We start from the raw sequence: 23,273 nt of genomic DNA, 5'->3' as shown, positions 1-23,273 counted from the left end.
TGTGGTGATAAATGTGAGCCCTTCAAAACCCACCAGAAACCAACTGTACCCACATGTAGATGCCCCCTTCACCCCTTAGGGCTATGGTAGTGTTGTACAGTTGTGGGGAGTGGGTTTTGGGGGGCTCAGCAGACAAGGTAAGGGAGCTATGCACCTGGGAGCAATTTCTGAAGTCCACTGCAGTGCCCCCTAGGGTGCCCGGTTGGTGTCCTGGCATGTCAGGGGGACCAGTGCATTACGAATGCTGGCTCCTCCCACGACCAAATGGCTTGGATTTGGTCGTTTCTGAGATGGGCGTCCTCAGTTTCCATTATTGCCGAAAACTGAGGACGACCATCTCTAAGGTCGACCTAAATGTTGAGATTTGGGCGTCCCCGACCATATTATCGAAATGAAAGATGGACGCCCATCTTGTTTCGATAATACAGGTTTCCCCGCCCCTTCGTCGGAACGTCCTACGAGGACGTCCTCAGGAAAACTTGGGTGCCCCATTTGATTATGCCCCTCCATGTCTTTTTTTTTTTTTTTGTGGAAGACTGTGTTCCGGAGATGGTTTTACACATTACGGATGTTGCCAATAAGATCGTTGAACTAGAATTTTGCCCAACTAAATAAGGAAAACAATCTTTAATGAGGTGTTTCAAAGCTCACAGGACTTATGAATGCTCGACATGGCCATGTTTTGATTGATTTGAGGAAATATAACTAAGTATGTTTTTTACGTCATCTCTGGGACTGGTGTCTGGAAATGCAGGATTATACGTTTTATCTTTGGAGCAGGAATTTTTGGAACCGCCGACAGTTGAGCTTTCTGATAGAGGTGCCACTTGGATTTTTACCACCGCACTTGGAAGAAGGATACAACTGAAAATAATAGGAAACTATATAAATAATGGCAAATCAAATAAATGCAAAGTGCTGATAAGGAAGGAAAAGAGAGACTTTGAAAAGAAGATTGCGTTGGAGGCAAAAACACATAGTAATATCTTTTACTAGTAAAAAAGGCCCGTTTCTGACACAAATGAAACGGGCGCTAGCAAGGTTTTCCTCGGAGTGTGTATGTTTGGGAGAGTGTATGTGAGAGTGACTGTTTGAGAGTCAGAATGAAAGTGTGAGCCCTGCCCTCCCAATCCATGGCCATCCATGTTACTCTGTCACCTGCCCCCTCCATTCATCCCTATCCAGCATTTCCCCTCTCTGCCTGAGGCCTGCCCTGCAATCCATATCCATCCATGCCCATCTGTCCCCTCCATTCATCCCTATCCAGCAATTCCCCTCTCCCTGAGTCCTGCCCTTCCAATCCATGGCCATCCATGCTCCTCTGTCACCTGGCCCCTCCATTCATCCCTATCCAGCAATTCCCCTCTCTGCCTGAGGCCTGCCCTGCAATCCATATCCATCCATGCCCATCTGTCCCCTCCATTCATCCCTATCCAGCAATTCCCCTCTCCCTGAGTCCTGCCCTTCCAATCCATGCCCATCCATGCTCCTCTGTCACCTGTCCCCTCTATTCATCCCTATCCAGCAATTCCCCTCTCTCCCTGAGTCCTGCCCTCCCACTGCTCTTCCAATCCATGTCCATCCATGCTCCTCTGTCACCTGGCCCCTCCATTCATCCCTATCCAGCAATTGCCCTCTCTCCCTGAGGCCTGCCCTGCAATCCATATCCATCCATGCCCATCTGTCCCCTCTATTCATCCCTATCCAGCAATTTCCCTCTCTCCCTGAGTCCTGCCCTCCCAATCCATGCCCATCCATGCTCCTCTGTCCCCTGCCCCCTCCATTCATCCTTTTCCAGCAAGTCCCCTCTCTCCCTTCCATGACCCCCCCTCGCATCCATGCTCCTCTCTCTCCCATGTCCCAGCCTGGCCCGCCCTCTTCTCCCCCCCCCCCCCTTCGCATCCATGCTCCCCCCCCTTCGCATCCATGCATCCCTTTGTTTTTTTTTTCTTCTTTTTAAATTTACCTCCGTGGCGGTTCCGGCAGCGAAGCGTCAGGGAAGGAGGCGGCGCTCCCGACGTCTAGCTTTCCCTTCGCTGTGTTCCGCCTTCTTTTGAAGGCGGAACACAGCGAAGGGAAGGCTAGACGTCGGGAGCACTGCCTCCTTCCCTGACGCTTCGCTTCCGGATTTGTTTGGTTTGATGCGAGGGCGGGGCAGAGACGGCTGGCTGGCTTGAAGGCTTCACACCACGAATCCACGAACCCTTCAGCCTGGGAGTGACGTCAGATGGCTTCACAGAACGTTGTCCTCAGAACGTTGAGGGTGCGTTTTATTATATTAGATATGTATATTAAAAACAAGAAGCCGGCAAAAAAATTGGTTGGTCCACTAGATGATGAAGGGGTAACAGGGGCACTTAGGGAACATATGGCCATAGTGGAGAGATTAAATGAATTCTTTGCTTCAGTCTTCACCGAGGAAGATGTGGGAGAGATACCGGTGCCAGAAATGGTATTCAATGCTGACGAGTCAGAGAAACTGAATCAAATCTCTGTAAAACTGGAAGATGTAATGGGGCAATTTGACAAGTTGAAGAGTAGCAAATCACCAGGACTGGATGGTATACATCCCAGAGTACTGATAGAATTGAAAAATGAACTTGCAGAACTATTGTTAATAATATGTCATTTATCTTTACAATCAAGCATGGTACCGGAAGATTGGATGGTGGCCAATGTAAAGCCAATTTTTTAAAAGGGTTCCAGAAGGATCCTGGAAATTACAGACCAATGAGTCTGACATTGGTGCCGGGCAAAATGGTACACACCATTATAAAGAACAAAATTACAGAGCATATTCAAAAGCATGGATTAATGAGACAAAGCCAACACGGATTTAGTGAAAGGAAATCTTGCCTCACCAACCTACTACATTTCTTAGAAGGGGTGAACAAACATGCGGATAAAGGTGAGCTGGTCGATACTGTGTATCTGGATTTGCAAAAGGTATTTGACAAAGTACCTCATGAAAGACTCCAGAGGAATTTGGAAAGTCATAGGATATGAGGTAGTGCTCTATTCTGGATTAAAAACTGGTTAAAGGATACAAAACAGAGAGTAGGGTTAAATAGTCACTATTCTCAATGGAGAAGGGTAGATAGTGGGGTTCCGCCAGGGGTCTGTGATGGGACAGCTGCTTTTCAACATATTTATACATGACCTAGATATGGGAATAACAAGTGAGGTAATTAAATTTGCCGATGACACAAAGTTATTCAAAGTTGTTAAATTGCAAGAGGATTGTGAAAAATTGCAAGATGACCTTATGAGACTGGGAAATTGGGTATCCAAATGGCAGATGATGTTTAATGTTGGAAAGTGCAAAGTGATGCACGTGGGAAGGAGGAACCTGAACTATAGGTTCCATGTTAGGAGTCACCGACCAGGAAAAGGGTCTAGGAGTCATCGTTGATGATACTTTGAAATCCTCTGTTCAATATACTGCAGTGGCAAAGAAAGCAAATAGAATGTTAGATATTATTAGGAAAGGAATGGAAAACAAAAATGAGGACGTTATGCTGCCTTTGTATCGATCCATGGTGCAATGGCACCTTGAATACTGTGTGCAATTCTGGTCACCGCATCTCAAAAAAGAAATTAGAAAAGGTACAGAGAAGAGCGACGAAAATGATAAAGAAGGTGGGACGAATTCCCTATGAGGAAAGGCTGAAACGGCTTGGGCTCTTCAGCTTGGAGACAGCTGAGGAGATATGATACAGGTATATAAAATACTGAGTGGAGTGGACTGGGTAGACATGAATCGCTTCTTTACTCTTTCCAAAAATACTAGGACTAGGGGGCATGCAATGAAGTTACAAAGTAGTAAATTTAAAACGAATCAGAGAAAATATTTCTTCACTCAATGTGTAATTAAACTCTGGAATTTGTTACCAGAGAATGTGGTAGAAGCAGTTAGCTTAGTGGGGTTTAAAAAAAAGGTTTGGATGGCTCACTAAAAGAAAAGTCCAGAAGCTATTATTAAAATGGACTTGGGAAAATTCACTGCTTATTTCTGGGATAAGCAGCATAAAACGTACTGCACTGTTTTGGGATCTTGCCATGTACTTGTAACCTGGATTGGCCACTGTTGAAAACAGGATAATGGGCTTGGTGGACCTTTGGTCTGTCCCAGTATGGCAACATTTATGTACTTGCGTACCAATGTATTGGAAAGACTGTTACGTGATGTCTGGTGTGAGTTGGTAAAGTGCTGGGGGGAGGAGAACCTTCTGATTTCAGATTAGTTACCCATTAGAGGTAATACAATGTTTCCCCTTGGCCTGACCAACAAGGTTTTTGCTTGCTGGGAAGCTCAAGGGGTCTCATTACTGGAACGTGTTAAAGGCCGATGGTAGCATGCTCAGCCTTTTAGAGGTGCATGGTCGGACACAATCTTTTCCAGGTAACTATTTTGCTTATGGTTAAAATAAAGCATTATATTAGAATCCTTAATAATAGGCATTTGATTTCGCATTTGGAAATCTGTGTCATGACCACTCACTGGCCCGGCACTTCGCGCCGTGTGGCGCCCACACTTACCCGGTCCACTGGTGTGTTTTCGGCTGTAGCCTCGCTCATCTGGTCCGGCGTAGAAGCCTTCCTGGAGTAGCGGAGCAACGCACAGAGGATGGGGAATGGACAGCGTGGGAACAGAAGTCACAGATTGATGTCTCAGGGCGGTCTCTGACATCAGACACCCCCACCTTCTTCTTCCAGTCTCTCCCATTCGGAGCTTCGGTTTTGGAGTCCCTGCCTGTGTGACAGCATCTCTGCATTTCCCTTCAGCTTACCCTGTCTCTCACCTTGGCCCAGACCAGATAACCACTGAGCCACTCCCTAGCCTTGACCTGGACCAGACCACTACTGAACAGCCGCCTAGCCTTGACCCGGACTGAACCTGACTATTGCTGAACTTGGCCCAGATCAGACCACTGCTGAACCGTCACCTAGCCTTGAACTGGACCAGACCTTTGTTGAGACACACTGTGTTCTCTAGTTTTAGTAAAAAAGTTCTTCCTGTTTTTTTCTCCAGGTCAGAAGATTTATTATGCAGAGCCTCTAACTCACCATCATGATCTACAACCCTTTCTTCAAAGTCATTCAATTTCTGGCCCATATCTTCTACTTTACGGAGATTATTTATGACTTGATGCAGTTCTTGTTTAAGGGACAGCATGGTTACTTTCAAATCCCCTATCCAGCCCCACAACTCACTGAATCCTGCCAGGCGAGCATCGTCGTGTGTCAGCAGTGAAATCTCCATCGCCACCAATTCCGGCTGGTCGAGTTGCATCGCCATTTTGTTGGGTGTCTACTCCAGCACGGACACCGGCTGATAAGCGAACGCTTTCAAGTCAGGCTTTCCTTTTCGCCCTGCCATGTAGCCATGTTGACCTGCCAAACTCTCCACTCAGATAAGTGCGCTATATCTGGCAATCAATCCGCTATTGATAGCTAATAATAGTGGAGTCCGAAGGAGCTCGACAACTAGACAGCCATCTCCATCAGTGACATCACTTCCTCCCATCTGACACACTTTTTTTTCCTCAAAAATCATCATCAGTGGATATCTTTATATTAAAGCCTAAATCGCACTGGATGCCATTGGAGAATTTAGATCCAATTTTGACATTTCAGAAATTTGTGTTGAAGGAGCTAGAACAACATGAAGCTAATTTGAGCTATACTTTTGTAAAAAAAGAATTTGTCTTTTCAATTGCATCAAGCATTAATGGAACTGCATAATTAGGATGAAATATTGATTCTTCGTGCAGATAAAGGAGGAGCTGTTACTCTATGGTCCAAAGATAAGTACTGCATGGAATGGGCATAAACAATTTTTACATATCCTCATATCGTATTTTGTCAGAAGATCCCACTGCTCAATTGCAAAAAAATATTAAGATACTGGTTGATGCAGCTTTAGCTATTTCAATGATAACATCTATTGAAGCTACATTTTTCATTACGGAGGGCCTCTCTCTATATACTGTGATTCCTCAGAATGATGCTCTCAATATTATGAAGAAAACATTATGAGAGAGAAGTCCTTCTCAATGAATCTCTACTGAGTTTTTGTAATCTTTAGCTCAGTTAATTAAGAAAAACTTTTTTAGGTTTCAAGGACATTTTTATAAATAGATACAGGGAGTAGCTATGGGAGCTTCATTAGGCCCCTCTGTGGCCAAACTATACTTGGCTAGTTTTGAAGAACAGTTTGCCTACTCTGATTTTAAAAAATGTTGTTGTGGAAACTATTTCTGGATGATATATTTTTCTTTTGGATTGGAACTCAAGAAAAGTTGCAATTGAGTTTTTGATTGGTTGAATTTGAATTCTTTACAGAATAATTTAACGTTTACTATGCATTTTGACATGCAGTATTGAGTTTTTGGACGTATGGATGTACAGAGAAGGAAGCATGCTTTATACCATCTTATATCAGAAGCCCACATCACATAATACCTTTTTACATTTTACCAGTTTCCATCCTTACCACCTTCGTACAAGCTTACCTATTAGTCGGTTTCTTTGTTTGAGATGGATTTGTTCGTCTATTCAGGATTTTAAGGAACAAGCAAAATGACTGTTTGAGAGTTATAGAACGAAGGTATCCTATGAAGATTTTACGGAAAGCCTATTTGAATGGCAAGATTTGCTCAGAGGGAATTATGGTAAAATTATGTATAATCATACCTGATAATTTTCTTTCCATTAATCATAGCTGATCAATCCATAGACTGGTGGGTTGTGTCCATCTACCAGCAGGTGGAGATAGAGAGCAAACTTTTGCCTCCCTATATGTGGTCATGTGCTGCCGGAAACTCCTCAGTATGTCGATATCAAAGCTCCATCCGCAGGACTCAGCACTTAGAGAATTACACCCACGAAGGGACACTCTGCCCAGCTCACCACCGCCGAAACGGGGGAGGGGAATTAACCCAGCTCATCCCCACACAAGTGGGGGAGGGGAATCCGTCCAGCTCATCCCCGCGGAGCGGGGGAGGGACACCACACCCGCCGATGCGGGGGGATCTGGCTTATCCTGCAACCGCAACCGCGGGAGGAGCTGACTGACCCTAACACCGCCGAAGCGGGAGGGGTACAAAGCTGCCCTACAGCCGCACGAAGCGGGAGGGAGTGCCGGCAGAATTTATGTCTCAATCCAGCCCCGTAAAACGGAGGGGAGAGGAATGCAGCAGCTCACTGTAACACAAACTCGTCTCAACTCTTGAAGAATCCAAGTGAAAGAACTTGAACACGAAGTCTTTCTGAAATAACTGAAGACTAAACTTGAACCTGAAATGCAACCAGAATAAAAACAGAACAGATATCTGGGAGGGGCTATGGATTGATCAGCTATGATTAATGGAAAGAAAATTATCAGGTATGATTATACATAATTTTACCTTCCATATCATCAAGCTGATCAATCCATAGACTGGTGGGATGTACCGAAGCAGTACTCACCCAGGGCGGGACATTGAAATCCCTGACCTCAACACTGAAGCTCCAAACCGGGCCTCCGCCCGTGCAGCCACAGTCAAACGGTAATGCTTGGAGAATGTATGAGCCGAAGCCCAAGTTGCCGCCTTGCATATCTCTTCCAAGGAGACGGATCCGGCCTCTGCCATCGAGGCCGCCTGAGCTCTCGTGGAGTGAGCCTTCAGCTGGATAGGCGGCACCTTCCCCGCGGCCACATAAGCCGCTGCAATGGCTTCCTTGACCCATCTTGCCACTGTAGGCTTAGCAGCCTGCAGACCCTTACGAGGACCTGCAAACAGGACAAACAGATGATCCGATTTCCGGAAATCATTGGTCACTTCCAAGTATCTGAAGATGACTCGTCTCACATCCAGATATTTAAGAGCAGAGTACTCCTCTGGGTAGTCCTCCCTACGAAAGGAAGGGAGACAGAGCTGCTGATTCACATGGAAGCGAGAAACAATCTTGGGCAGGAAGGAAGGCACTGTGCGAATAATCACTCCTGCTTCAGTGAACTGCAGAAAAGGCTCTCGACATGAGAGCGCCTGGAGCTCGGAAACTCTTCTGGCTGAAGTGATAGCCACCAAAAAGACTGCTTTCAACGTCAGGTCTTTCAGAGATGCCCTCGACAAGGGTTCAAAAGGCGGCTTCTGCAATGCTCTTAGCACCAGGTTGAGATTCCACGCAGGCACCACTGAGTGCAGAGGAGGGCGCAGGTGATTAACTCCCTTGAGAAAGCGCACCACATCTGGCTGCGAAGCCAGGGAAGCACCCTTCAGGCGGCCCCTGAAGCAAGCCAGAGCCGCTACCTGGACTTTAAGGGAACTGAGCGACAGGCCTTTCTCCAGACCTTCTTGCAGGAACGCCAACACTGAAGAAATTGGAGCAGTGAAGGGAGAAAGTGAGCCTGCTTCACACCATGCTGCAAAGATACGCCAAACCCTGGCGTAAGCAGTAGAAGTAGAGCGCTTCCTCGCTCTCAGCATAGTGGCGATGACCTTGTCTGAGAAGCCCTTCTTCCTCAGACGCTGCCGCTCAATAGCCAGGCCGTAAGACCAAAGGGAGAGGGATCCTCCATCACCACGGGACCCTGATGTAACAGGCCCTGCTCCACTGACAGCCGCAGAGGATCGTCGAGTGAGAGCCTGATCAAGTCCGCATACCAGGGACGTCTGGGCCAATCCGGACCCACCAGGATTACCCTGCCGGGATGCTTTGCCACCCGGTCTAGCACCCTGCCCAACATGGGCCAGGGCGGGAACACATAGAGGAGCTCTTGTGTCGGCCACTGTTGGAGAAGAGCATCTACTCCCAGGGATCGAGGGTCCCGTCCTCTGCTGAAAAAGCGCGGCACTTGGCAATTGGCCGATGACGCCATCAGATCTAGGCTCGGCTGGCCCCAGCGCTTCGTGATGTCCAAGAACGCCTGAGCAGATAGTTGCCACTCTCCGGGCTCCAAGGTATGGCGACTGAGAAAGTCCGCCTTGACATTCATGACTCCGGCAATGTGGGCCGCTGAAAGCTGCTCCAGGTTCGCTTCCGCCCACTGGCAAAGACTCATAGCCTCCTTGGCTAGAGGGGCGCTCTTGGTACCTCCCTGGCGGTTGATATAGGCCACAGCCGTGGCATTGTCCGACAGGACCCGTACAGGCTACAACACCAGTACCGGGATGAACTCCAATAACACCAACCGAATGGCTCTGAGTTCCAGGAGGTTGATAGACCACTTGCCTCTGCAGGAGACTAGAGCCCCTGCGCTGTCCTTCCCAAGCAGTGGGCTCCCCAGCCCATCAAAGAGGCGTCTGTCGTGACGACAATCCACTCCGGGGTCACCAGAGGCAATCCTGCAGACAACTTGTCTGTCTGCGTCCACCAGCTCAGCGCCTTGCGCACTGCTGGGTCCACGGGAAGGCGCACAGCATAATCCTCCGACATCGGAGTCCAGCGCAGCAGCAGAGATAGCTGTAGTGGTCTCATATGAGCCCTGGCCCAGGGCACCACTTCCATCGTGGCCGTCATAGAGCCCAACAGCTGCACGTAGTCCCAAGCCCGAATAGGAGAGGCTACTAGGAACTAGTCCACCTGAGCCTGAAGCTTGACAATCCGATTGTCTGGCAGGAACACTCTGCCCACTTGGGTGTCGAATCGAACTCCCAGATACTCCAGGGACTGAGTCGGGCGCAGCTGGCGCTTCTTCCAGTTGATGATCCATCCCAGGGAGCTCACAAGAGCAACTACCCGGTCCATAGCTTTGCCGCACTCTGCATAAGAGGGGGCTCGGATCAACCAGTCGTCCAGATAAGGATGGACTTGTACTCCTTCCTTTAGCAGGAAGGCCGCTATGACCCCCATTACTTTGGAAAAGGTCCGCGGAGCAGTAGCCAACCCGAAAGGGAGGGCTCTGAACTGGAAGTGTCGTCTCAGGACTGTAAAACGCAGAAAGCGTTGGAGAGGAGGCCAGATGGGAATATGCAGGTACGCTTCCTTGATGTCCACGGAAGCCAAGAACTCTCCTGCCTTCACTGCCGCTATAACAGAGCGGAGAGTCTCCATGCGAAAGTGCCTCACTTTCCAGGCCCGATTGACCCCTTTGAGGTCGAGGATAGGCCGGACAGAACCTCCTTTCTTTGGAACCACAAAGTAAATGGAGTAACGTCCCTTGCCAATCTGATTTTTTGGCACCGGAACGACCGCACCCAGGCGGATCAGGTTGTCCAAGGTCTGCTGCACTGCCACAGCTTGACCGGAGACTTGCAGGGAGAGAGTACAAACCCGTCTCTTAAGGGTTGGCAGAACTCTAGCTTGTAGCCGTCTCTGATGACTTCCAGCACCCACGCGTCTGAAGTTATAGTGGTCCACTCGCCCAGAAACGAGGACAGCCGTCCTCCAATCTGCACTGGGGCGTGGACCAAGGCCCCGTCATTGGGTACGAGACCCTGGGGGAGGACCGGAGGGAGCACCTCCGGGACGGCGGTCTCTGCGAAAGGAATGCTGCTTGGGGGAGAAATTCCTCTTGAAGGAAGAGGGGGCAGAGGAACCCGACTTGCCCGGGCGGTACCGACGGGCTTCCAGCAACCGTCCTCTGGAGGTACCGGGACGAGTACTAGCCCGAGCCCTGACCTCTGGTAATTTCTTGCCCTTAGACGTGCCGAGATCGGTCACGATTTTGTCCAGCTCGACCCCAAAGAGCAGCTTGCCTTTAAAAAGGCAATCTAGCCAGGCGGGATTTAGAGGCGTGGTCAGCAGACCAATGTTTCAGCCAAAGCCACCGCCGCGCAGAGACTGTCTGAGCCATGCCTTTAGCTGAGGCTCTCAAGACATCATACAGCAAGTCTGCCAAATAGGCTAAGCCCGATTCCAGGGCCGGCCAATCAGCCCTCAAGGAAAGATCCGAGGGGGAAGCCCGCTGCACCATAGTCAGGCACGCCCTGGCCACATAGGAGCCGCAAACTGAGGCCTGCAAACTTAAAGCAGCTGCCTCAAAGGACGACCTTAAGGCCGCCTCCAATCTTCTGTCTTGGGCGTCCTTTAGGGCCGTGCCACCTTCCACCGGCAACGCCGTTTTCTTAGTCACCGCAGTGATTAAAGAATCCACGGTAGGCCACAGATAGGGCTCACGTTCACTCACAGCCAAAGGATAGAGGCGGGACATAGCCCTAGCCACTTTAAGGCTCGTTTCCGGGACATCCCATTGAGCCGCAATTAAGGTGTGCATGGCATCATGCACGTGGAAGGATCTAGGCGGGCGCTTCGTCCCCAGCATAATGGCAGAGCCAACAGGGGCTGAGGGAGAGACGTCCTCCGGAGAGGAAATCTTCAAAGTGTCCATGGCCTGTACAAACAGGTTGGGCAAATCCTCTGGGCTAAAAAGCCGCGCTGCAGAGGGGTCATCCGCTCCATCCGAGCGGGGATCTATCTCCTCCAAGGAATCCGCAAAGGACCGTTGGGAGACCTCAGACACGCTGCCCTCATCTACATCGGAGGAGACAAAGTCCTCCAAGGCCTGGAAATCAACCCGAGGGCGTTTACCTCTGGGAACCTCAACCTCTTTATCAGAAGAGGGAGCAGGGGCAGCGTTTTGCATGAGGAAAGCCTGATGCAGCAGCAAAACAAACTCGGGGGAGAAACCCCCCAGACTGTGCACTTCCGCAGCCTGGGCAACAGCCCTAGACGCACTCTCAACCGGCGCTCGCAATAGCGGGGGAGAGACATGCTGCGCATCCAAAATGGCGTCCGGCGCGAAACTCCGCGAAGGAGCCGCGCGGGAAGAACGGCGCTTAACTTTAGCCGCTTGTGCCGTCGCCCAAATTAAGGACGTTTATGGCATTAATGTCTCCAACCTCAAGGGTGGCCCACGAAGAAGCCGTCCGAGCCGCGTGGCCGGCCAAGATGGCGGAGGCGAGGAGCGGGGGATGGGCGTTTATGGCGGGAAAAAACCGCCACGCCAGAGGAACGACCGGGACATTCATCGGTCACTAAACTGTCACCCATCAAGGGCGAATCAGGTTGTAAAACCCCCGCATCCCCTCTAGAAGCGCTCCAGCGATCCGGGGAGCGACCCTTTGCGCCCTCGCCCTCCGACGCCATATGCCACGAGGAGAAGAATCGGGGAACCCCCTGCCCGCTATAAAAAGGTAAAATTACCTGCTTGCCGCTCCGAGCTGTAACGAACTGGTGTCCCAGTGAGTAGCTGCAATGAACGTTTAAAGAAACGTCGAATTAAACGCCTTTAAAGACGTTTAAAATTTTTTTTTTTTTTTTTTTTTTTTAAACGGAGCCAGCGGGAGGGGGGAGAAAAGGAGGGACCTGGCACCACCAGGTTTGCACTTGCTCAAAGAGCCCTCAACCCCAGGCCTCAACAAAACCTAAGGATTAGGCTTGGAGGCCTAGCCAGAGCTGCTGCTGTGTGTGACCACCACCTGCTGAGATAGAGAACATACTGAGGAGTTTCCGGCAGCACATGACCACATATAGGGAGGCAAAAGTTTGCTCTCTATCTCCACCTGCTGGTAGATGGACACAACCCACCAGTCTATGGATTGATCAGCTTGATGATATGGAATACTGAATTATCTACAATAAAATGAGGAGGATAAACTGGTAGAAGTATTGTCTTTTTCTATGATGAGCTCAAAAGTGACTGAAATAATCCATTCATATTGGTAAGTTTTACAGATTCATAATCATTTTGAGGATCATCCCATTTGTGCTTATCATTGGGGTAAAACTGTTGGAAAAATTCTGTCTTATAAATATTTAGATTACATTGAGACCCCATTGGCAGATTTGGGACACTTTATAGAAAGGGACATAAGAAGAAAGGTGGTGGTCATAATGCCCCTGTACAGGACACTGTTAAGGTCTCACTTGGAGTACTGTGTTCAGTTTTGGGGAACGTCTCTCAATAAAGACATAAAGAGAGTTGAGCTGGTACAGAGGAAAGTGACCAAAATGTTAACAAGTCTCTAACTGAAGATACGAGATAAAAGCCTGAATGTCCTAAATATATATACCCTAGAGGAGAGGAGATATGATACAGACTTTTAAATACTTGAAAAATATTACTGAACAAACAGTAATCCCCTAAATATGGGGAAGCTCTAGAACTAAGGCAACAAGGAGGTAAAATCAAAAGCAGCATCAAGAAATATTTCTTCAGAAAAAATGGTGGCTGCCTAGAATGCTTTCTGAAAGAGATGGCAGACGCAAGAACTGTGTTAGAATTCAAAAAGGAGAATGGAGACAAAAATAATACAGGATTAAACACCTCCCTTATGAAGAAAGGTAAACAGGTTATAAAAATATCAGAAAAGACAGAGGCAATACGAAGAAAGTGTATATAATCATGAGTGGGATGAACATTTAAACAGGGAACAGTTGTTTAACCTTTTAAATAACACAGATCAAGAAGACAGTCCATGAAATTAGGGACCTGCAAATTAAAAACAAATTGTAGAAATTATTTTTTCATGCAGTGCATAATCAGGGCCGGTCTTAGGCAGAGGCGACCAAGGCAGTCGCATAGGGCCCCGCGCCTAAGGGGGCCCCGCTCAGCGTGCCTCAACTCTGCCTCGTGCCTCCGCTACGACCCGGACCGGGACCGCTTTGAGTCACTCAACCTCTCTCCAGCCATAGGCAGATAAAGCATTCCTGGCATACCTTGTACACTGTGCACTGTGCTGGATATTTTCTTAATATTTTTCCTTATTTTCTCCTTTGTTATGAGAATTGGAACTACTAATTGTAGTGGACTTGAACTGAATAATTTCTGGGGAGGGGAGGTTTCATGATGATAGCATTGTGCTTATTATTTCAATCAGTTTTTTTGTACAAGTTTAGCTTCATTTGTCTTTATGTGAAATTTCATAAATAAAAAAAAATGTCTAAAAATGGAATAATCTTATCAATGGGGTGGAGCTAGGGTGGGGGCGGGGCTAGGATGGGGCCCCACCAAATTGGTCTGCACAGAGCCCCGCACTTGCTAAGACCGGCCCTGTGCATAATTCAGCTATAGAATCTGTTACCACAGATCATAATCAAGGCAACTAACACTATGGGGGTTTCTAAAGAGATTTGGACAAGTTCCTGGAGAAAAAAAAATCCAGAAAAAAATTATCCACCAGGCAGACCTCGAAAAGCCATCATTTATCCCTTAAAATGAGCAATGAGAAAGATTTACTTCTTGACTTGTCAGGATGCTGAAAATCAATGAACTCTGGTCTGACTCAGTACGATTTGCATTATGTTCTTATGGGAAGGGGTGCTGCTATCCCAGACACATGAGGGAACTTGGGGACAAGTTCAGCAACCCTCCCCTCCCCCACACAGATGGGTATGGCAGGTGGTATGCTGCAACTCATCATGACAGGGGGATGACAGGTGATGGGATACTGCTTTTCATTACATGAAGACATGGAGTAAGTGGTGTTACAACCACCTAAAGCATGAGGACACAGGGACAGGGAGGTTGCTGCAAACTACCCCGCTCCCCCTCCTCTTTATGAGACACAGGGGATGCCAGCACTCACCTGGGGAGGGATTTGAGCAGGTTTTCACGTAGCTCCAACGCTACCAGGTTGGCCAAGCTGGAAAATAAAGAGGATGCAGAAATCAGAGACTAGTACACACATATAGAGGACTAGCACCCACTCACCACCCGCCCCACCTGCCTGCCACTTGGGCTGATACCCCATTAAGCTTTAGTAGCAGGCACCCTTCACTGAGAGCACTCACTTCCCAATGTCGCTGGGTAAGGTTTGCAAGGACACGTCGTTCAGGGCCAGATGAGCCAGGCTGCGCAACTGAGTGAACCCATCGGGCAACCTGCAACGGCAAGACAGTCCATCAGAATACTAGTCACCCAAGCACCACTCCTCAACACAAGCAGCTCCTGAACACCAGCTGAAAAGGAAACATCATGCACCCAATTTTGTTTGTTTTTTCATCCTTTAGTCTGAGGCACAGAACTAAAATTAAAATTATGTTTTATTTTAATAAATGATGTAATCATAAAACACACAAAACAAAAATCAAACAGTAACTGTTAGTCATGATCTTCAGGAAGAAATATACAGCTGAAAACCATCAACACGTATGAACTGTATAACCTTGTATAATTCTCCTCAGGGGACTCATACATAAACTGAGATGTGGAGAGATGGCAGACTCCAGCAGGAACACCACATTTTAAACACCACAGTAAATAGTTAACCCATCATGACCCATAGTCTGTTTGTATGGAAAGAAGGGCCTATTCCAGAAAACAACAACCATCACAGCAAAATAATTAACTCCATCAAATGCTCTGCTATAGTCCAGAGAGATTAGAACACCCTTACTTCCATCCAGTTCCATGAAAAGATCATCAATAAACCAGGCCAGAGCCATTTCTTTGCTCAACTTGTCTGGAACCCAGTTTGATGCTAAATTAGTATGTGTCTAGATTCCACAAAAGTCATCACTTAGAACAAGACAGCTTCTCTATTCACTTAGTGAAGATATGTGAAACTGGACCACTATTCAAAAGAACTAGGATCAACAATTTTCAAAATCAGATGCAAAAAGGCAGTTTTTTAGGATGTTCAAGATAACCAGTTTTTACAGAGCTATTTTAACACTTAACCCCTTACTCCACGAGTTCTCAACCCAGTCTACACAGTTGTGATCCTATGAAATAATTTTTCAGTCAGGGGAATCTGTGGACATTCTGCATAAATTGAAATTTCAAAATAAAACGTCCGCAGATTTCCTTGACTGAAAAATTACTTCACAGGATCACAAGACAGCTGCATGGGAATGGGGATTGCGGGAATCTGCGGAACCCACAGGATTCCGCGGGGATGGAAGAAGTTGCCGTGGGATTCCACAGGAATGTAGTCAAAAATCTCTGGTGACTCCAGAATGACAATGCACAGAAACAACTGGAGCACCAGAATGAATCTTGGGATGCCCAGAGAGTAAGCAGGAAGACAAGACTGAGGCTTGGAAACACTCACTGGTGGAACAGTGAATATCATGCAGAAAAAACACAGGCAGCAGCTGTTGGGACTGGGAGGAAACAGAAGGCTGCAAGTAAATAATAGCATTGACTCCTGAGGTACCCGGGTGGGGATGGAGGAGATTAATTGTGGGGATGGGTGGGGATGGAATGGATCTTAGCAGGTACAAGTGAGTATGGGTGAAATTTCTGTCCCCTTGCAACTGTAACATAGTAGATGACGGCAGAAAAAGACCTGCACAGTCCATCCAGTCTGCCCAACAAGACAAACTCATATGTGCTACTTGATTTGTATCTGTCATTTTCAGGGCACAGACCGTATAAGTCTGCCCAGCAATATCCTCGCCTCCCAACCACCAGCCCCGCCTCCCACCACCGGCTCTGCCACCTAATCTCAGCTAAGCTTCTGAGGATCCATTCCCTCGGAACAGGATTCCTTTATGTTTATCCCACGCATGTTTGAATTCCGTTACCATTTTCCTCTCCACCACCTCCCGTGGGAGAGCATGCCAAGCATCCACCACTCTCTCCGTGAAAAAATACTTCCTGACATCCTCTAGTGATATTGTGTTCTCAACTCAGACCCCATGACATACCCTTCTAGTCAAATTTTCACAGTATTTTATTTATTTGCTGCACTTGTATCCCACATTTTCCCACCCATTTGCAGGCTCAATGTGGCTTACAAAATATACATGAATATGCATGAGATAGATTTGCATACGGTGCAGGTAGTGCATGCCAATATTTCTCCTGCATATTCACTGTGCATATCCTGAAAACCAGACTTCCTGAGTGCATCTTGAGGACTGGGTTGAGAACCATGTGAAGGTTTGGAGTGGGAAGAATTCACTGTGACTATCAGATCCTGCAAAATTATCAGAAGAGTGAGCGATCACAAGCACCTCATATGGCCAGTATTTTCAGGTATCCCATTCTATTCTATACACTCACTGCCCTTCTTTCATAGTGTGCACACACACACACACACATTGAAAGAGGACAATGAAGGGATATTGCTTAGAACACACCCTCACCTTCCTCTTTATTTAAAAATGTATACCCACTTAAAATTAAGTGGCTCACATCAATAATACATAATTAAAAAAATAAAACAAAACATAATGCTATTTCTGAGATTTTTCTCTGAAATTTGATTTTTTTTTTCCCTTGGAATTGGGTCATTTCCCTCTCTTGTTGCCCACTACTACTACTTATCATTTCTATAGCGCTACTAGATGAACGCAGCGCTGTACACTTGAACATGAAGAGACAGACCCTGCTCGACAGAGCTTACAATCTACAGTTGGACCCTTTTCCCCCCTTCCTATTTTCAGATAAAGATACGTATCCCTTCCCCTGAGATTTGGCCAGAGACCCAGATCCTTTTCCACTATTATACTGGGAAAGAAGAAGACAGGCAAACTGAGGCAAGAACAATGTGCTGATCTCAGCTTGAAAGGGGGTACTGTAAGATAACAGCTGACAATAGGAAAAGAACAAATTGCCCATCCAGACTGTGGTTATTCCAGTTTACTGCAAAGACTTCAGAAGATTAACTACCAACAGTCTATCCCTATCATGCCTCACCACCAAGGTCCAAGCTAAATAATCATAGTAACACAGTAGATGAAGGTAAGGTTCATGAACTCTGCCCAACAAGATTTATTTTATTTATATATTTGTTACATTTGTATCCCACCTTTTCCCACTTATTAGTAGGCTCAAAGTGGCTTACATAGTTCCGGAGAGGTGGCTACAGACTCCGGTGTGAACTAATACGTATAGGGATACTAATACAGTGACAAGTACAGTAAAGAAGTGTCGGTAAATTAAGTGGGGTGATTCAGACAAAATGTTAGGGTGTGATCGTGCGTCGGGGTTGAAAACTTCGTTTCCTGATTAAAATGTCGTATTTCATTATTCGGTGTTTATGTAAGATACTGTGGGGTACGCCTTCTTGAACAGGTGAGTTTTTAAGTTTTTTTCAGAATTCTAGATGATTATATAAGGTATGATGTGACGCTTTAATATATATATATATATATATATATATATATATATATATATATATATATATATATATATCCAATCTTGATTTCTCCTTGCCATTTTCAGGGAATAGACCATAGAAGACTGCCCAGCATGGTCCTTGTTCTAAAACTTCAGAAGCTCTCATTGAAGACCCCGAAAAGCTCTATTCCAACCCATCCATATCTATTAAGCCACGATCAGGACACAGACTGTAGAGGTCTGCCCAGAACTGGCCTTGTTCTGCAACTTCCGAAGCTCAATCTGTCCAGCCACGATCAGGGCACAATTCGTAGAAGTCTGCCCAGCACTGGCTTTGCTTCCCAATTACCAGTGTTCCCAACTAATCCCCGCTAAGCTTCTTTGGATCCATTCCTTCTAAACAGGATTCCTTTGTGTTTATCCCATGCATTTTTGAATTCCATTACTGTTTTCATCTCCACTACCTCCCAAGGGAGGGTCCTCCAGGTATCTACCATCCTCTCAGTGAAAAAATACTTCCTGACATTATTCCTGAGTCTGCCCCCTTTCAACCTCAATTAATGTCCACTAGTTCTATCACCTTATCATCAGCAATGTAGGAAGGCTAACTGAGTTACTTTTAGACCTCTCTTTCCTCACAGAATGCAGAATTCTCTGGTGAGCTTATAGATGTTCTCCTGTAAAGCTGGATTATATGTTCTCTTAGGCTTTCGCAGCTGGCATCATGATTGTTGCAGTTGTCCAGATCTTGCCATGTCTGAGTAAGTAGAACAGATGCTTCAGCTATTGTGTTGTGGCTTTATGCTGTGAAGTCTGCAGTTTGTATTTATATAGTGGGTTCTCAAACCTGATTAATCTCAATGACCTGGCCAACAGTAGCAAGCTTGGAGCAGAGAGAGTGATCCGGAAGCTTGGGGAGGAACTCAAGTCTTTGGTTCAGACTGCAGCTTCTTCTGAAGTTATTCCTACATATGGGAAGGAAGAGGATAGACTACTTAAAACAGAGGAGTTCAATAAATGGCTTGAAGCTTGGTGTAAAGAGGAAAGTTTTAGATACATAGGAGGATGGGGTAGTATGTGGAAAAATAACAGGCTGTACTGTAATGATGGGCTACATCTTTCTGTGACAGGAAAAAGGATCCTTGGGGACAAATTCAAACAGTATGTTTTTTTTAATTAGAGAGTGGGGGTGACAAAAGGAAACAAGGTGATTCAGAATGTTGCTCCCAGAAAAAACATGATGGCAGAGGGAAAGGTCGTCTAAATACAGAAAACCATCTAAAATCACGTACCAAATGGAAGGCAATGGGAACACATGCTCATAGTCTAAGAAAAAAGGTTTAAGATTTGCAGGAAAACTTGGATATTGTTGCTATTACAGACATGGTTCAATAATTCCCTAGTTGAAAAAAAAAACACAGAAAGGCGGTATATCAAGTCCCTTTTCCCTTTCCTTTAAATGGGATGCGAACATAATGGGCTGTAATCTTTTTAGGAAGGAAAGGGAGGGCTGAAGAGGTGGAGGAGTGGCACTGTATGTGAAAAACAATATCTGAGCAACTGAAATGCGGGGAACCTGGGAAAAAGAAGAAGCTATACGGATTCTCCTGGAAAGAGCACACACAACTAGAGTATTAAGTAGTGAGTGCATAAGTGACAAGCCCATGTCCCACCCACGCTCCATTCACATGTATGCCACCCTTGCAGTTACATGCTATGGCTCTTACACACTCCCTTATAGAAAAGCACGCGATACTTTAACTCCCAGTTATAGAATTGCCCCTTTTGAGTGCTGTGTCTTGTTTCCTTGCTATTTTCCTTAACCGGTGTTTCCTGTATTTTTGTTTCTTGTCTTTTTGTGTGTGAGAGAGCGCTTTTGTACTAGTATATGTTATTTGTTCCTGTTTGTCAATCTTTTTGTTTTAGAGTATGTGAGAGGAAGCTCCATCCCTGGCCGCCTTCAAATCCGGGCTAAAGGCATACCTGTTTGATGCTGCTTTTAACTCCTAACTTGTCACCTGCTCGTAACCTTTATCTTGTCTTCCTCTCTTCAATAGTCCCTTTCCCTATGTGTCCTGTCTGTCTGTCCTGATTTAGATTGTAAGCTCTTTTGAGCAGGGACTGCCTTTTCTTCATGTTAAATTGTGAAGCGCTGCGTACGACTGGTAGCGCTATAGAAATGATTTGTAGTAGTAGTAGTAGTTTTAAATATTTGGTTAGAACAGCCAGACAAATGATGCCCAATAATTTACAAAAAGACTCAAAACAAGGCACTGGACTAATTACCAAAAATGTTCTTGATCAAAATATTTACACACCCACTGAAGATTGAAAATGACAAAAAAAGCCTTCTGGGACAGTGTGTTAAATTGAGCTTCTAAAGTTAATCTAGAATCCAGGAGTACGAGCAACTATAATAAACCACCCACCACCACTCTCTACCATTCCAAACCCAACAATAGCTGACTTCTACTACCCAAGAAAGCCTAATCCACCCTGTTAAAAAGTTCAGGGGTACGAAATACAAGCTGCTCTGTATGCCCTACTGGGGTAGAAATGTGCCTCACGAAGCACAGTTACAATTTTTTAATTTGTGGATGAATAATAAGTCATCAACAATCTCAGGATTCAGTCTGTCTTGTCTTCCTGCAATAGAAAATGTCTTCTTAGATGATGTGTTGGTAGCAGAAATGCACAGGATCCCCTGTGAAAAATTTGCCAGTTGTGGCCAGCATTTTTGCTTGTTTTTCCAAAACATCAAAACATTGTCATCTGCATCACTCAAACATAAAATGAAGGTACTTACCTGTAGCAGGTGTTCTCTGAGGATAGCAGGCTTTATATTCTCACAAGTGGGTGATGCCGACCTGCGTTGCCAGGTCCAGAATTTACAAAAGTCTGAGAGCTTTCTGGAACACAAGACATGCTTCACCGTGCATGCAAGTGTGCCTTCCCACCTGCCACAAGAACATGGTCTCATCAATTTTATACTACAGCAAAAATAAAGTAAAAATAACAAAGGACACAACTACAAGGAAGTGGGAGGGATTGTGAGAATATAAAGCCTACTATCCTCGGAGAACACATGCTACAGGTAAGTACCTTCGGTTTCTCTGAGGACAAGCAGGCTTATTTATTCTCACAAGTGGGGAATACCTAGTATACAGGATCACAAAAAAACAACAAAAATTGGTCAACTGGGCCTCGCAACGGAGAGGACATAACAGAGATTAACCTGAAACTATATACAATCTGAATGAAAGTGAAGCCTGGGATAAAATAAAACGGGCCTAGGAGGGTGCAGTTGGATTCTAGGCCCCAAACAGATTCTGCAATACTGTCTGCCCGAACCAACTGTCGTATCGGGTATCCTGCTCAAGGCAGTAGTGTGATGTGAATGTGTGGACTGAAGACCACGTCGCAGCCTTGCAAATTTCTTCAATGGAGGCTGACCTCAAGTGGACTACCGACACAGCCATGGTCCTGACATTGTAAGCCATGACATGACCCTTCAGGATCAGCCCAGCCTAGGCATAAGTGAAGGAAATGCAATCTGCCAGTCAATTAGAAATGATGCTTTTCTGTTGGGATCAAGAGAAACAAAAAGCTGGGCGGACTATCTGTGGGGACTTGTCTGCTCCATGTAGCAGGCCAATGCTCTCTTGTAATCCAACATGTGCAAGCTGCTTTCGTCAGGTTGGGCATGGGGTTGGGGAAAGAATGTTGGTAAGACAATTGACTGGTTCAGATGGAACTCTGACACCACTTTCAGCAAGAACTTAGGGTGAGTGCAGAGGACTACGCTGTTGTGATGAAACGTATATAAGGTGTATCCACTACTAAGGCCTGAAGCTCACTGACCCTACGAGCTGAAGTAACAGCCACCAAGAAAACAACCTTCCTGGTCAAGTACTTCAGATGACAGGAATTCAGTGGCTCAAAAGGAGCATTCATCAGCTGGATGACAACTATGTTGAGATCCCATGACACAGATGGAGGTTTGACAGAGGGCTTTGACAAAAGCAAACCTCTCATGAAGCAAACAAGTAAAGGCCGTCCAGAAATGGGCTTACCTTATACAGGCTGATGATAAGCACTAAATGCACTTAGGTGAACCATTATGGAGTTGGTCTTGAAACCAGACTCTGATAGGTGTAGAAGCTATTCAAGCAGAGTCTGTGAAGGGCAAGCAAGGGGATCTAGAGCCTTGCCCTCGCGCCAAAGAGCAAACCTCCTCCATTTGAAAGAATAACACTTCTTAGTGGAATCTTTCCTGGAAGCCAGCAAGACAACCTCCAAAAGATCCAAGGAAATGAATCCTAGGCTCTCAACAACCAAGCTGTGAGAGCCACAGACTGGAGGTTGGGATTTAGAAGGCACCCTTCGTTCTGTGTGATGAGGGTCGGAAAACACTCCGATCTCCACAGTTCTTCGGAGGATAACTCCAGACGTAGAGGGCATCAAATCTGAAGCAGCCAATATGGCGCAATCAGAATCATGGTTCCGTGGTCTTGCTTGAGTTTCAACAAAGTCTTTCCCCACTAGAGGTATGAGAGGATACGCATAAAGACCTGTCCCCCAATTGAGAAGGAAGGCATCTGACGCTAGTCTGTCATAGGCCTGAAGCCTGAAACAAAACTGAGGGACCTTGTGGTTGAGCTGAGTGGCAAAAAGATCCACCGAGAAGGTGCCCCATGCTTGGAAGATCTTGCAGGCTATGTCCATACTGAGAGACCACTCGTGAGGTTGCATTATCCTGCTCAGTCTATCAGCCAGGGTATTGCTTTTGCCTGCCAGATAAGTGGCTCGAAAGAACATGCTGGGTTGGCGAGCCCAATGCCACATCCGGATGGCCTCCTGACATAGGTGGCGTGATCCGGTGCCCCCCTGCTTGTTGGTGTAATACATTGCAACTTGATTGTCTGTTTGCATGAGAACAATTTGATGAGATACCAATCTCTGAAAACCATAACAGCATTCCAGATCACCCAGAGCTTCAGGAGATTCATCTGAAGATTTGGTTCCTGGGAGGACCAAGCTTCTTAAGTGTGATGCCCATCTGCATGAGCTCCCCATCCTAGGAGAGATGCATCTATCATCAGCACTTTTTGTGGATTAGGAATTTGGAATAGAAGTCCCAAAGTCAAATTGAATCGAATGATCAACCACTGAAGGGAGCTTACAAGCTCTGGGGATACTTGGATGACATCTTCTAGACTCCCCGTGGCTTGATGCCACTGAGAAGCTAGAGTCCATTGGGCTGATCTCATGTGAAAAA

The 23,273-nt window shown here is 46.3% G+C and overlaps 1 protein-coding gene across 1 annotated transcript in view; it reads right to left on the bottom strand.

Annotated features, from left to right (window-relative positions):
* The window catches only part of LOC115459020 (protein scribble homolog), a gene marked incomplete at its 5' end in the record, with an annotated part of 124,562 nt that overhangs the window by 27,071 nt on the left and 74,218 nt on the right, over positions 1-23,273 (bottom strand). Inside the window, 2 exons of the mRNA XM_030188880.1 lie at positions 14,514-14,570; positions 14,719-14,808. Coding sequence (XP_030044740.1) covers positions 14,514-14,570; positions 14,719-14,808 — 147 coding nt within the window. The remainder of the gene's footprint in view (positions 1-14,513; positions 14,571-14,718; positions 14,809-23,273) is intronic.

This window comes from Microcaecilia unicolor, unplaced genomic scaffold, assembly GCF_901765095.1.
Source record: "Microcaecilia unicolor unplaced genomic scaffold, aMicUni1.1, whole genome shotgun sequence".
In the NCBI taxonomy this organism is placed as follows: Eukaryota; Metazoa; Chordata; class Amphibia; order Gymnophiona; family Siphonopidae; genus Microcaecilia; species Microcaecilia unicolor.
Note: the sequence above shows the minus strand (reverse complement) of the source record. Positions and strands in the feature narration are given on the sequence as shown.